The 15072-nt window shown below is 37.7% G+C and overlaps 1 protein-coding gene across 2 annotated transcripts in view; it reads right to left on the bottom strand.

Moving 5' to 3' along the window:
- Positions 1-15072, bottom strand: part of SIPA1L1 (signal induced proliferation associated 1 like 1) — an 81585-nt gene that overhangs the window by 14714 nt on the left and 51799 nt on the right. For both annotated transcript variants that reach the window (XM_061347140.1, XM_061347141.1), the window contains exons 11-14: positions 12626-12750; positions 9576-9694; positions 6734-7173; positions 928-1167 (exon numbers count right to left, since the gene is read on the bottom strand). In XM_061347140.1, coding sequence (XP_061203124.1) covers positions 928-1167; positions 6734-7173; positions 9576-9694; positions 12626-12750 — 924 coding nt within the window. The remainder of the gene's footprint in view (positions 1-927; positions 1168-6733; positions 7174-9575; positions 9695-12625; positions 12751-15072) is intronic.

Raw genomic sequence — 15072 nt, 5'->3', positions numbered from 1 at the left:
GTTTTGCTAATTGAGCGGAGTCCCATCTTTATGAATACCTATTGAAGCAATAACCTTGCTTAAAAAAAAAAATCAACTGGCAATACATTTAAAGATTATTGTAATATGTTTTCACAATAAGGAATTGAATCTATTAACGTGTATTTTGTAAAAAAATAAAATATATAAATGTCTTCAATGAGCTCCATAGTAGGAAATCACTATGTTTCTTTAATCGTTTACCTGGCTTTTTATAGTACAATTATCACAAAGTTTCACCATCTCCTTTTTATAGCCAGTTATTGGTATAATCTAGGGGATACTGTGCTCAACCCAATAAAAGTCAAGATGGGTTGACTAAATTACTTTGAAGTGGGGTTTCTGAACCACTTGCTTTTGAAGTCACACTGGACTTAAAGAAACAGTATTTTTGCTAGTAAGTTCTTTCTCAACTTCTTTTCCAAAAGAGATGGTTGCATATTGTAATGCAGAGAGACCTTTGCTTGCTTTAAGTCAGTTAGACTGGATACTGGCACCAATCTTAACAAGGCAACATGGAGTGCCACAGAACTAACGCACAGCATGTGCAGTACTACTACATCGATGAGAGGCTTAAGGAAAACTCATGCTGCACATTAAGAGGATTTTTAATATTTGCTCAAAGGCCGTTTTGAACCACCTTTAAGAAGTCCCAAGGAAAGATAAGCCTTAACAGGACTGAAATTCATGCAGCTCTCAAGAAATGATAAAAAAATCTTTTACAATTTAACAGGGAATGAGATTAGCTAACTTTTAAATATTTAAGCCTAACTGCAGAACTCTAAAGTTCTACAGAATAATAAGCATTCAGTAGTCTTGAGCTCTTCTATAAAGAGAAGTATCACAGATTTCAATGCGTCTTTACAGTTAAAAAAATAACAAAACAAGAGAACCAAAAAACAGTCTTACTTTCTTGAATCCATAAACCCCACTGAGTTTATTGTCCCTTCTGGCTTTTTCCATCCAATCAGATACTTGCTAGTAGCACCCTGGCGAGGGTAGAAAGTCCTAGGACCAGATGAAGAAGAAGAGGAAGAGGAGAAAGAAGGTGCGAGCTGGGGAGAAGTAGCAGGATGAAGCTCTTCTTTAGGAGAACTTCTAGCACTGGTGAAAACAACCGGGCTGGCAGAGTGTCGTGAGCTCATGGTACTAGGAGAAAAACAGAATAAAGAAAAAATTTGCCATATGTGTATATATGCACCTCACTAAACTATTTTTAAAGCAGAACTCGAGGCACTAGATGTTACTCCTCTCAATAGTGAGTAGCGTATCTTTCAAAAGAGGATTTCCTGGTACCAGTTGCAAAAAAAAGACTTTAACTGAGAAGTCTGAGCAGGTCTCTAACCTGTATTGCATTTTGTCCAGACAGAAAAGACTCAGGATGACCAACTGCAGCTTAATCGTTGGAAGAAGGAAGAGGGCTGTAGATAGGAGCTACTCTTTAGTTATGCTGATATTCAAATCTGATGCAAATTGCACCATATCAGGAGCACTAGGACTTAAGACAATATTTACTATAACAACCTTAAAAGGTCAGGCATTTCTAAGTACAGTTACACGAAAACTTTGTGTACAGCCTTAGCACTGAAATAGCATTATATTTGGAGACCAGCTTCCTAACAGCTCCCTCAACACAACTTAGCCACGTTTTCATCCCAGTATACAACACTGCAAGGCAGGAATTTGAAACAGATGGCCCTGTGGTAAAGAACAGCTTCTGACTGAGAAATAAAAATTAGCTGGGAGGCTGAATAAGTCACTGAATAATCTCTTCTTTTTTAGCTTAACAGAAAATCATTCAGCACTCTTTTCATATCTTGATAAAATAATGCATTTTCACATCTCTCACTGACACAGAGAAAGAATTCAAGGTTAAATTTATGTTGCCACCTGGAAAAACAATCTCACCTATATTTAGCATTATAGAAGTCAGTTACTTAATCTATGCTACTTGTCTGGCTCCTGCTGTAGTCAATGGAGAAATATCCTTAGAAGGTGATTCTCCTCATCTTAAATTAGGCGTCTCAGATACACAGGGAGAATTAATGTTTTGGAGTTTCTCCTCTCTCTCCACTGACAACAGATGGAGTCTAGAAATCACCTTCAACTACGTTTTATTTTCATATGGTGCAAGTTAAGCACCGGCAGTCTCAACAGTCAAGTGCTGTGGATTTAATGAGGAGTCTAACTGGACTGTAGTCTTCCCACCTCAAACAGCACCAGCTGCTGCAGCCATCCCTCATCTAATGTACATGGGGATGGCTGTGAAGTCCTGCACATCGGGGGCAAGATACATGGCCCCATATGCAAATCAAATGACAGTAATACAGATTTACTTATTATAAAATTATTCTCTCACCATCCCACCACCCCACCCCCCCAATCTGTACATCTGACAGGCCTATACAAAAAACAGCAGACTGGGAAAATATAGGAAAAGGTTTTCCTGTCCATCAAGCCCATATATTTGGCACTGCACATCACGACCTTCATATTTGTAACAAATACAAGTAAACATAATTTATAGCAAAAAACCATAGAAAATTAAGTGATGGGGGAAAGGCAGTAAATTTCTTTTCATTCCCCCTTCCTTTTTCAATATTGAGATAAAACTCCTACACATGCTGAGTAAAGAAGTCCATCTGTGAGGCATCACCACCACAAAATTAAACCGCCAAGGTCTGGGGAAGATGCACAACTATAAAGAAAATATATAGAGCTATTTTGTTTGGGGATTCCCCCCCCCCCTTCTAAATGCACTCAAGAAGTCTTTTGCTTCAGTGTAAGAAAAGGAAAGTTCTGATCACATTTCAGAATTCTTTAATCCATCAGGTTTAATCCATCCACTTTTAATCCATCACATCCACATCCATTTTCAATCCATCCACTCCAAGGAAGTGCTAGTTGTGAGAAAACATTTCTTGGTAAAAACCACTAACAACTCCTAGATAAGCCAGTAGAGTTGATCTTTAATATTACTAGGGAAAACAGGTAAAGAAATGATGTTCAGAATGCTCTACATAAAATTTATATATTAAATGCATATTTAATGTTTAATGCATTTAAGCACATACAAATATGATAACATTTTTCCTATATAGTGTATATACACATTATGTTAAATGTTATTATTTTAATATTTATTATCATATGTATCATAAAGTAGATGCCAAAAGCACCCTAGCAAATAAGCAGAAAAATTAGCATATGGTTTTAAGTATATTTTTCTTTGAAGTGTCTTGCATTTTTGAGCTGGAGTTTTACAACACAGCATTTGCGAGGATAACCTGCTTCAGGAACTATGCACAAACTGTGGCTATGGCACCCTATAAGTAAACACAGTCAGGACAATAGGATACTGACAGAGAGTAACTTGTTAAGTGAGAGCATATTTGAAGAGCAAAAGGCTTTGGATAAACTCTAGAAAAAAATAAATCAGAGCTGGACCACTACAGTAGTGATGGGAAAAGAGTATCTGACACAGGAAGCATGCAGAGAATCCTTCATACTGTCTGTAAGGATACCTGTATCAGCTTGATCATATCTGGAAGAAACTCAGTCCTCATTCTCAGGACTCAGAGATAGCCACTGTTGGTACCCCACCTCCTACCTCAATTATTGAGGCATCAAGGATTAAGTTAAGGAAAAATTTAAATACCACATGACAATCTGCAACAGTTGCAGCAGGTGAACCTTTCATAAAAATATTATACAATTATTAAATAATATTTTAAGTATCTTCAAATTATTAAAAATAATGAAAAAGATACTTCACTAGAAATAGCCACAATTTTCCTTTCAGTTTTGGTAAGAGAACCGTAAGAAACTCTGTACAATTTAGGTGGAAATGAAAGTTTGATTTGATTTTTTTCCCAGGGAATTCATGCCATCAGCGCATATGGCTTCATTTAATGACATTCAGCTATAATGACTCTGTATAATTACTGGCCTACATAATGCAGTTCTCCTGGGATGCTATGAGAAATCTGCACAATCATCAGGAAGGACTTTCGGAATGGGGGTGGAGAAGAAAAATAAAACCCAGCCAGAAGCTCTGCTCTAGAAGTTAATCACTATAATTTACATTTTGCCACCAAATCTCAGGTACAAGTTCTTTCATGCACCATTAAATGATCTGAAAACTGATTATTGCTCCTGTCTTCTACAGACACAAATACTCTAATTTGTGGTTACTTTCTTTTCTTACTGAGTTCTTTTTAGAGCCAAATTCCTTTTCTTCCTCGGAAGCCTGACTATAAAGACATTACAGACATTCTGGCCTCCACAGGCAAAAGGTAAAAAAAGTGAGAAGCAACAAAGCATAACAATTTAGAAACTGATAGAGAAACACACCAATTAAGCTGTTCATTTCTCACGAAAAGCAGCCTGCTCAGAATCACCCTTTTGTCTCCCCTCCTTCAGGAAGAGGCAGATGTGGTTACATTTTGGAAGTGCCAGTTTAACAAGCCTCCAGCTCCAAGCTGTTGTGCCTCCATAGAAAGAGCTATGGGAGAGCTGGAAGCAAACAGCTGGATCTAGGGTTTTCTCAGGTGAGCACTGGTGTTCAGTGTGCAATCACCAACTGCGGATGCCATTAGAACAAAATGAAAGCTTTTTAGCCCACTGTGCCTTTCCTTTACTGTGAGGCATCAAACACGTGCTAGTATTCAAAAATAAGAAATAAAGGAACACAAGCATCTTTTTTCTCTCTCCACCAAAATAAACAATGTGGGTGCAATGACTGCAGTATTTCTCAAGTATCATGCCCCATGTGTTGTACAAATTGCTACTACTCCTCTTTGTAAAGAGCTGCATTTTTAACGTCTATTTTTTAAGTGAAACTGCAAAACAAAAACCAAACCCCAACTGTTTTTCCTAGCATAAAGCCTCGGGAATCTTTATCTGGAAATATCAGTAACAGCCTCTAAAAACACGTAGAGATTTTTTATCCTCAGAGAAGCATCACATAAATGAATCCAAACCAGCAATAGAAAATAACATGTTTGGAGACACAACGCTCCCACATTATGACAAGACAACATCCTGGACTTAAGTTAGCAATCAAGTTGCAAAGTATATGCATGGAAGCCAAAGATGAGAGCTGTCACGTGTATGGCTGCCCTTCCAAGATATTCTCAGCTTTTCTACTGAACTATTCCTATTTGGTGCTCAGAGAACAGCGAACCAGAAATGTAGATGTACAAAGATAGCATGCACTTTAGGCACACTTATGGTAAAGCTTCCAAGAGTTACATCTTATTTTTCAAGGGCTTGAGTTGCTTCTGAACAAATCCTTCCAAATGGAAATGATACTGACAACTGTGTAAGAATCTCCTGTAAAGCTGCTGCTAGTTATATTCAGACGTATTGCAGGGCATGTGGTAAATTCTAACGAATGCTAAAAAAATGAATATGAACATGCTTGTCTGAAAAGGTATAAAATTTTAAATAACTACCATATAGATTTTAATCTGCAAGGGGAACATGCTAAAATTACCCAAAATCTAAGTCCCTCTGCACAGTGTTGTTTACAGATTTGCTAAGTCCTTCACGCAAGGACTGGAAACACCAGTCTCAAAGACCTGGCTGGGATTTACAGCAACTGAATATGAACTTTAGTGCCAAAAATGGCCAACCAGCAGAAGCAGAAAACTAGAGCAGGACCATCATTAATAGCTTACTTAGTCAAAATTACTATTACAACGTACATGGAGACTGTTCAGTACAGTCTCTATGACAACCCTCTATTTGCAGCTACTGTATGAGTTGTTGAAGTGTCTGATAAACATCTAGCCTTGCATAAATGTAGCCTTGCTCAAAATGATTAGTAAAAATTGCTTCAGAGTCCCAGTCTGTAGGCATTTTATCTGCATGCTCAAACCTGAGGTGCCTCAAGAATAAAAGTGCAATAGTCAGGCTCCACAAGGCCAACAATTTATCATTATCATACACGTTCCTTGAAAGAGCTGTTTTTTTTCTTGTTGCTAGTATGACACAGTATAAAGTATTTTTCAAAAAGCATGCTGAATACCTTTTGGGAAATAGGTTATGAAAACAGCCTAGAATATTTTCTGCCTCTGGCAGCTCTTGTTAATGTGTATAGTGGGTATCTCCCATATGAGTTGCTCAAGCACATTACACACGTACTTGATATGCCAATTTTACTAGTGGCAAAACTGAGGAAGACAGGGAAGGTGACTGTAATGTCATACCCACAAGCCTGCAGCAAAATGAGATTAAAATCTCCATGCTGGCACACCCAAGCAACCTCCTCTCAGCATTGATCATACTGACTGCAACCAGATTTCTAAACAAGACTGGGTAAAAAAAAGCGAGAAACATCTGAAATGTGTACCTGCAAGACTAAAAAAGATGCCCATTTTAAGCTGTTCATTAATAAAATGCACTGATCTCCTTTCTGATCCACATATGAACTGCAGTTGTTGCAAGATATTCCTTATGAACATATCACACACATATGTCTTATGTTAGTTTAGTAGGAGCTGTATGGAATATACTCTTAAAGACATTCTTTAGTTATAAGCTGTAGGAGACGCAAAGACTAAAGGTGGTCTTAATATTCAAGCATTTTGCACTGTGAGATCTTTCAAAACATAACCAGTCTCTTCAACATCTACTTCTTACTTTTGATAGTTCAGAGTGAGAACAGGAAAATGAGTATGGAGGGGTCAATCTCCCAGGAGGTGAAAATTACCTTGTATGTGAGACGGCATCACTAAGACTATAAGCACTGTTCTCCCTTGTTAGAGGATTGGAAGCTGGTTGACTTTTGCTGTGAATATCCAGGCTCAGTGAAGACTCGGTCTTTCGGTCCATGTGGCTCTCCTTTTCTAATGTCCTGTCCGCAATGGAGACCACTTCGCTGGAGCTATGCCACAATGGTGCCACTTTTTCTTTTGTTAGCCCTGTACGAGGAGATGTTGCTGCACCTAGGGAGGCAGTGCTGCCATGGCTAGGTCCGTAGGAAGTGGTATCTATGCCACTATCAGCGGAAGTCCCTTGAAGGTAGTTGTAGCTGTTCAGCTCTGATTCGGTGCGCTCTCCACTGTCATACCATTTCTCATCACTGTGAGCACTGGAGGCATTGCTGGACAGAGTATTGCTGCTGGAATGGCTGGAGTAGTGACTGTCAGACTACAGAAGAAACAACAATCCAAAAAAAGAAACAAACAGACTTGCAGGTTTATTTCAGAATTATGGCAGGAGGAGGAAATAAATAGTTACAAAGTCACCACTGCAGAGTAGGAGCTCTTCTACCTTGAGGGATTGGATAGATACATTGAGGAGACTAACAAACTCTAAAACTTTCATTCCAGTGTAATGCATGTGCTCTTCTCTGGGTGCACATAAAGAGCTTTCATGCGGATTTGGAAGCCATATCTTAACTGCTCATGAAAAGTCAGAGATGTTTGTATTTTGTCCCAAAGCATTTCATGCTGTTTCCTCTCAAGCACAGCTCTCCAATGAAATTGGCCGAGCTGTGTAGACTTGGTTTATAACTACTATAATTAAAAATATCCTTAAGACTCCAATGGTTTAGAACATAAAATACAACCAATCCACAGGAAGCACATGCTATTTTAATAATCCAATTGCCTATCAACAGGTTAAACTAGGGTGAAATAACCACTGCTCCTTCCTACCCCTTTGTAGGGTGTAATTCCTCCTCAGCAGGAGTGCCCTTTGCAAATGGCCACTGAAATGCCATTTTACTAACCTGAAATTGTTTTCCAAGAGGCAGAATTGAAAGGAAGGGAGCACTAATGGACTGCTTTTAAATTGTCCCATCAGGGCATGCCAGTGTCTGGCTGGTTTGTATGTTCTGTCCTTGGTTACAACCTGATGTTATGAAGAAACTGAATGCGTTCAATTTCACAGTGAGCATCACTAGACTATGCCACTACAGGAAGAATTTCTTGCCATATGCTCATCATTGCTTAGTATCTCACCTATCTTTGGGGTATTTATACCCATCTGAATTCCTTAATTTTAGTTTTCATCTACAGAATTTATCTAAGTTCTGATTATATAGTCAGAACTGAAGCAGTTTTTTTGTAGGCAATGGACCTGTTTGGTGACCACATGTCCTCGGAATAAGGGAAGGGATGGAAAGGAGACTTAAATCACCTTTCCTATCTGTCTGCCCCTGGAGTTTTACTGAACAGGCATGCACAGAGATCCCAGCTAAACACAAAAATTAGATGCTGTTTCTGTTTTTACTGGAAAAGAGGGAAAATAGGGAATGGATGTAAACTGTGAGCAAGAAATCTCAGCATCCACTTCTTATTATATTAAAGCAAGAATTGAAAGAAAACCAGGAGGGATATTAAATAAGTTAATCTAGGCTTCTAGTTATCTCCAATTAAAGCTACTGCTCCTCGTTAAGAACTGCATCACTCCCCCATCCATCTGTCCACATAATAAAGATTTACTTTAACAATGACTAAACGAGAAGAACGCAAGCAATAATTCCACTGCTACGCTTTGCATGCAAGCAATGAGTTTTGTATGACATAATTATGCATTTAAACACATCTCATGAAAAGCAGGTCAATCCAAATATAAAAACTAGCTTGTGCTCCTAAGAATATGGACAGGTGTGGTGGTGTTGGGTTTTTTTAAATAATTAAGATGCATTGTTATGAATTAAAAGCAACACTGACAACTGTATTGAAAGAAGAATGCTGGTAAGCAGGAGCAACTAAGAGGAACCAATTAAAGACTCTCTCACACATAAATAAGTGCAACTAATACTTTCAGTATAATCACACAACAACTCTGTATTTAAACAATTATATAAATAAATAAAGTGATACAGTTTACTGGGCAATTTAAAGTTTAAAGGTTGTGGGGGTTTTAAATTTAATTAAATTTAAAATGTCTTGAAAATTATTTATGAATATTTATCTATCTCTCTGTACATAAATCAGGAAGTGAGAGCCTCCAAAAAGGTGTGAATATCTAACTCTGCAGAGACAGAAGGACAGAATTTGCTGTTTAGATCTTAAACAAGAATAAAACAAGAATGGGTTGTTTTTTTCAGCAGGACTCCAGCAGACCTTTCAGACAAAGTTTTTCAGCAGTGTGCAAGGTAGGTTATGGAAAGAAAGTAATACATGAGGAAAATGGGAAAATACAAACCCAAAAACAAGAGCACTATTTTTTTTTAATAAGTGGCTTTCCAAGTGTTGCATTAAAAAATGTATTAGTAACTTTAGGCCTCACATGTGAGGCCTATGAATAGCCATATAAATTCCCACTAACTCTGCTTATCACAAGCTAAGAGACAAGAAATTGCTGTTAAACTGGCAATAACTAATAAGTTGTTCAGTAGGCTGTGCTTAGCTGCTGTAGAATTCAGGAAACAACAGGTCTGCTCTACTACTTCCTCCATGTCCTAGTAGAGAACAAGGCCTGAGGATTTTTTTCTCTCTTTCTTAAGTCACATTAAATATACTTTGAACAACACCTCTGGTATCAAGAGCCTTTGAAGCAAAAGCAATACATAAAATAATTCATTTTTTAGGATAACTTACATGACCCTGCTTATTTGGAGACAAGTGAACGACAGGATCCTGTCTCATCAGTCTTCCACTAGGGCTTTCTCTGAAGGATGGCAGTACCTTTGATACTGCTGGGAGATGGCATGTTGGTTCTGCAATACAGCATGCAATGATGTACTGAAAAGTATACGCAGTGCAGCAAGCTACAAAAACATGTAACCTCATTTTACACTGCCATTTTTCCAATACTACCCCAAAACTTTGGATACCTAATATGAAATTAATTCCAAATAAAAAATAAGTGTATTGTGACAAAACACAGGTGAGTAAGTGAGGGCTCATTCCTGCCTGGCGTAAGTCAGGACAAGTTCATGAAAATCCAGCATTCACCATCCTGGCATTTGTTAGAACCACCTGAATGGCATCATGGCATTGGAACAGACTTCCCAAGGAAGTGGTGGAATCACCATCCCTGGAAATGTTCCAAAAACACATACATGAAGCGCTTAGTGACATGGTTTAGTGGTGGCCTTGGCAGCCCTGGGGTAAACGTTGGGCTTGATAGTCTTAAAGGTCTTTCTAACCTAGTTGATGCCCCCGTTGTCCAACAGCACTATAGCAGAGCATTAAACCAGCAGAATATTAATTTTCACAGTGTATTGACGTTGCATCTCTATATGTACATTGCTTATGGACAAGAGACTAAAAAATTACAAAGATCCACATTTTGTTAGATCATATTCTACGCAAGGCAGGATAATAGCAGAAGTCTACAGTGATCATGTATATAAACACATTTTCTGCAGTACAACTACTACACATTTCTTGTCAAAGTTAAGGCAAGTTAAATAAACATTTTCTAACTGAAGAGCCAGCAAAAGATTTGTTGAAATCATAATATTCCCTTAAAACTTGCTGGCTGTGAGTGTGGAAACTGCATAGGTGTACAAAACGAACACTTATTAAACAAACCTGACAGAATTCAAGTCACTCATATGGAGAATCAGAAGAGTGCTGTATGGCAAACTTATTTTTTCCCAGGAGAAAACTATGGAAGCGTAGAGGGTGTTCACACACAGCCCATCAGGTAGGTAACTGTGTTCTCAGAGCCCAAGGCCAGTATTTTTAGAAGAATCTCAGTTGTGACTTTTTACATGAATCTTCCCTCCTGTGGTTATGCAATATTCTGCATTTCTAAAAATGCTGCTTTTAAGTAGAATACATGCTTATAAACATTAAGTACTTAATATCCATGGTAATTAGCAGTGCTTTCCCCAACACAGCAACAGTTTTGTTCATCCTGACCTGCAGCATTGCTAGCTTTTGTTTTTTAATTAAACTTTGCCTTTTTAATAAAAAAAATGCTATATAGAAAAAAAAAAATCAAACTTGAATCACCCTGGCAAGTGGTAGCAAGCAGTGATGGTGCACAAAGTACAAAGTTCTTCTGAATTTAAGAATGGGCCAGAAAGGAGAAAGGAGTGAGCGTGTGGATTCACTGTACCTAATGCTTTAATATTTACCTTGAGACAGGTTATCCCAAGTAGAAATATGTTTATGTGTCATAGAACCAAACTTTCACCTAGATTCACCAGACTGGCAATAAAGTCTCCAGTCAAAGATGCAGCTTCCAACTGCGACTCTATGAATGCAGGACGATACACAAGAGATAAAATACAGCGATTATATGTCAGGTCGCATTTCTCAGCCTTTGCCAAATGTTGGAGCCATCTCTTTTACCACACAATTTTTCCTGTTATTTTTTGGCCTTATTTATTTCGCTAATATGGTGGCACCTGACACCGTAGAACAGAACTTGCTGACAGCTCTGCTCAGAGCCAGCACCACCACCCGACTGCTGGTCTGCAAAAGTATGCTAAGCAAAAGATCAGTTTTACATGTGTTGTTACCATCACACAGTATCAAAACATATGCGATTAAAAATTGTTCTGTCAAAATGAGAACTGCAGATCAGTATAATCACAGCTTTTCAGTGAGAAGTATGAGGGGAGTTGTGAAGGAGGGACTGACAGATGGCTTCAATAACAAGGCACAGATCACTGAGGTTGTGAAGGTATGCGAATAAAGCTTATCTTCAGAACCTGAGGGTGTCATTTGCCTTAAACTCCTACTGATCTTACTGAACCTTACTCTGTGTTCAACATTAATCCATTTACATAGAACAAAAGCTGTGATGCAATAAAATGATGATCTATATCGAAAACAGAAAAAATACAGAATTGCTTTATTATGGTAACAAAGTCAGAAAAATCCAATCAAGCAATTTTGACCGTGGGGATCATGTAGGATTCAAGGCTGCTTCCAGACAGGACATTTCCACTGGTGTCAATCTCACTGATATCCACTTAAGTCAAGCTATAGCTGTAGCAAAAGGTCTATGTGCAAAAACTTTAAATGAAGACTTAATAATGCAAATTCTTAGTAGCCAGCTGTTTTATGTAGTTAATATGTTCCCTCAGCTGACAGCTTAATTGCCAAGTGCAATGAAAACATATACACTGGTGGAAGGTGATTACCAAGCTATAGATTTACTTCACTATTTAAACTTTAATTGGCTTTTTTTTTTTTTCATTTTGTACATGGTATTTATAGCTTCAATGATCAAACTATCAATTTGCATTTCTATAGCACCATTCAAGAGGGAGCATCACAAGCACTTTAGACAAACTGAGCAAAAATTAAACTAAGCCAAGCCACTCAGGAGAGCCACTGAGGTCAAACAAGTCCTCAACAGCGCAACAAATCATTAAGCGTGTCTACCCAACTGCTTCTGAAAGGACAGAGTGTTTCAGGGTAAAAGCATTAAGGTAGATTTAGTCCCACAATCAAATGAAGAACTGAAGTCAGCTCTTCCTCAGGTGATACTCATAGGTCCCAAGGAAACAGACTGCACAAGCTAGTACATGTTCCAGACCTAATTATTCATCCTAATGAAGAAGGTTAACTTTCAAAGACACTGACAACACAGTGCTTAAGAGGGTTCTTTCTCTGCATGGAGAGGTATTGCCAAAGTCACCTTGTAGCTAGTACCACTTGCTGATAGCAAAGAATTAATTACCTACCCATCTGGTCAGCGATACTATCCTCACTTCTTTGCCAGCTGGGTGTGGATTTGCCGCTACCACCTGTATCTGATTGCGTGTTCTGCCTGTCAATGGAAGCAGGGGATCTACGGCTAATTCCAAACCTGTTGTAACACCCAAAAAAAACAAAGCAGATAATGATTTTAAATATGCATAAATCTCACAATAGGGGTAAAGAGCATTTTTAAGAAGCCAGTGTCAAACAACAGGGCAGACCAACACATAGCACAACTGCTTGAGTGAATTTATAATGCCTTTCCATTGAATTTTGTGGCAGCTTTCAGGACTCCTGTGCTTCTTTAGTGTGTAAGATTACAGTACATATTGATTTATTGAGCTTCCTTCATCAAGAACAGCTGGTTACAGTGCATACAATTAAAAACAGACCAAACTATTCAGAAATAAAAGTATTAGCTTTCATCTACAGAGATACTTACATGGAAAGGTGATCAGACCATTACACAGTTACATAAAATTGACCACAATGACTAAAATGTAAAAGTTTGGACATAAGCCACAAAGGGAAATGAGGTGTGTTTATTATGAAAGGATATCAAGGTTGGATCCTTTTAACTGGGAAATCACTACCTCAAATTGGTCAAAGAGAGCATCAGAAAGTTTGTTCGAGCAATCGCATGATCATCCACTTCTGTGGGTTCTGAGCAAAAGACTAAGTAAGGTTATATATAGATGATGCAGATATATAAGCAAACACAACATGGACTCATTTGGGACAATATTGCACTGCCAAATATTTTAAGTAAAAAATATTTATAAATGTTTATAAAGCTAACTGGATTAGATACGGATTCCCAAAACCTGGGGATTATAAATTCTGGAGATTATTAAATTATTTGATCACAAAATAAAGTGGACTAAAGCTGTAGGAAAAGAGTGAGACATGTATACCTATTCCTGTAGAAGAAAGCATAGAGAGCAAAAGGAAAACCAGTGGACATTGTAAATGCTGTTAGATTAGTCAGGTGGATCTTGGAAAGCTCAAGTAAACGCAGAGAATAATCTAGTGACAAAGGAGACACACAATCCTTCTGTGCCATACTGTCTATATGCCTTATATACCTAAAAGCCGTAAGAATTATATCCGCGATATTCTATTACATATAAACCACTTAACTCTATAAAAATTATAGCTGGGTTCAGAATTTATGGGTCAATAATTAAGAATTACTCAATGCATTTTTTGAGGTGGCTATTGTTTTTCCCAATCAGACATATCCTGAAGGAAAAAAAACTTCCCAAAACTCTACAAGCACAGAGTAAAACCCAAAAGAATTATAACAGGCTGATATATTCTTTATATATCAAGGACTTTCACTAAGCATCTAATGTAAGAACAGAAAATAAAATACACAAACTCTGCTTTCTACCCACTCTACTACCTACAGACTGCCTACATGACCTCCACTGTAAAACAGACATCTGCCCAACTGTCAGGAAAAGCTCAGTGTGGTTATCCCATTTGAAAGTTCATGTACTTGTCACGCCAAATGAACCCACCAAAGCATCATCACGACTCAAAACAACAAAATCCCACTCCCATCCTTAAAGACAAGCAGCGTTACACATAGCACAGCTCCAAAATGTCATGTTTTGAAATTTGTCCCTTCTAAATTTTACCCAAAGAAGACCCTATTTCCCTTTTGTTCACTGCTCCCTGGTATAGTCAACATGAGGTTTGATGAACAGAAAAAATGTAATGAAAACATGGATATATTTGCTTTCTGGATACAAACAATTTACATTGAAACTGCATGAAGTGAGTAATGCTGCTCTTTTTCTATTCAAACAGACTAGGTAAGATTTCACTTAATCGTATACCTAAATTAAACACGATGAATGCAATACCAATTCAACACATGCATAGGAAGTCTAAATACAGCATTTCCAAAGCTGATTGATTCTTTAAACAGTGATCTGAGGTAATTTTTCAACCTTTTAAGACTTGGGAAGTATTTTGGGAAGAATATCTTTTAATGACAAAATAACTAGAAGTTAGTAACTAAAAGAAAAAGCAAAAATCCCAAGAAACCTTGCTATGATGAAGTTCTGCTGCATCAATATTTTACTTCCTACGCACTGTCCTCTCACCTAAACACCATAGTGATCACATGTATAAAAGAAGTCAATTTTGCATTTGGCATAATTTAAAATTTGAGACTTTTTTAAAGATCAGAGATATATAAACCCAACATGTTTCCAATTTTATTTCATTAAAATCACTATTCTATTCATTGAGCAACAAGAAGTATCTTTAGATTGCATTTCTTTCATGATGTGGGCTACCCCAAAGCAAGAATAATAAATGCAGGTGGCGCTATATTCTATGCTGCTTAAATGCATAGCCCATTGGGGTATATAGGAATGAACCTAAAAAACTTGAAGGAGAACTAAATAGGGAATAAATC

Source organism: Neopsephotus bourkii, unplaced genomic scaffold (assembly GCF_033783945.1).
Source record: "Neopsephotus bourkii isolate Nb327-2 ecotype Australia unplaced genomic scaffold, CSIRO-AGI_Nbou_v1 NB_301, whole genome shotgun sequence".
NCBI lineage: Eukaryota > Metazoa > Chordata > Aves > Psittaciformes > Psittacidae > Neopsephotus > Neopsephotus bourkii.
Note: the sequence above shows the minus strand (reverse complement) of the source record. Positions and strands in the feature narration are given on the sequence as shown.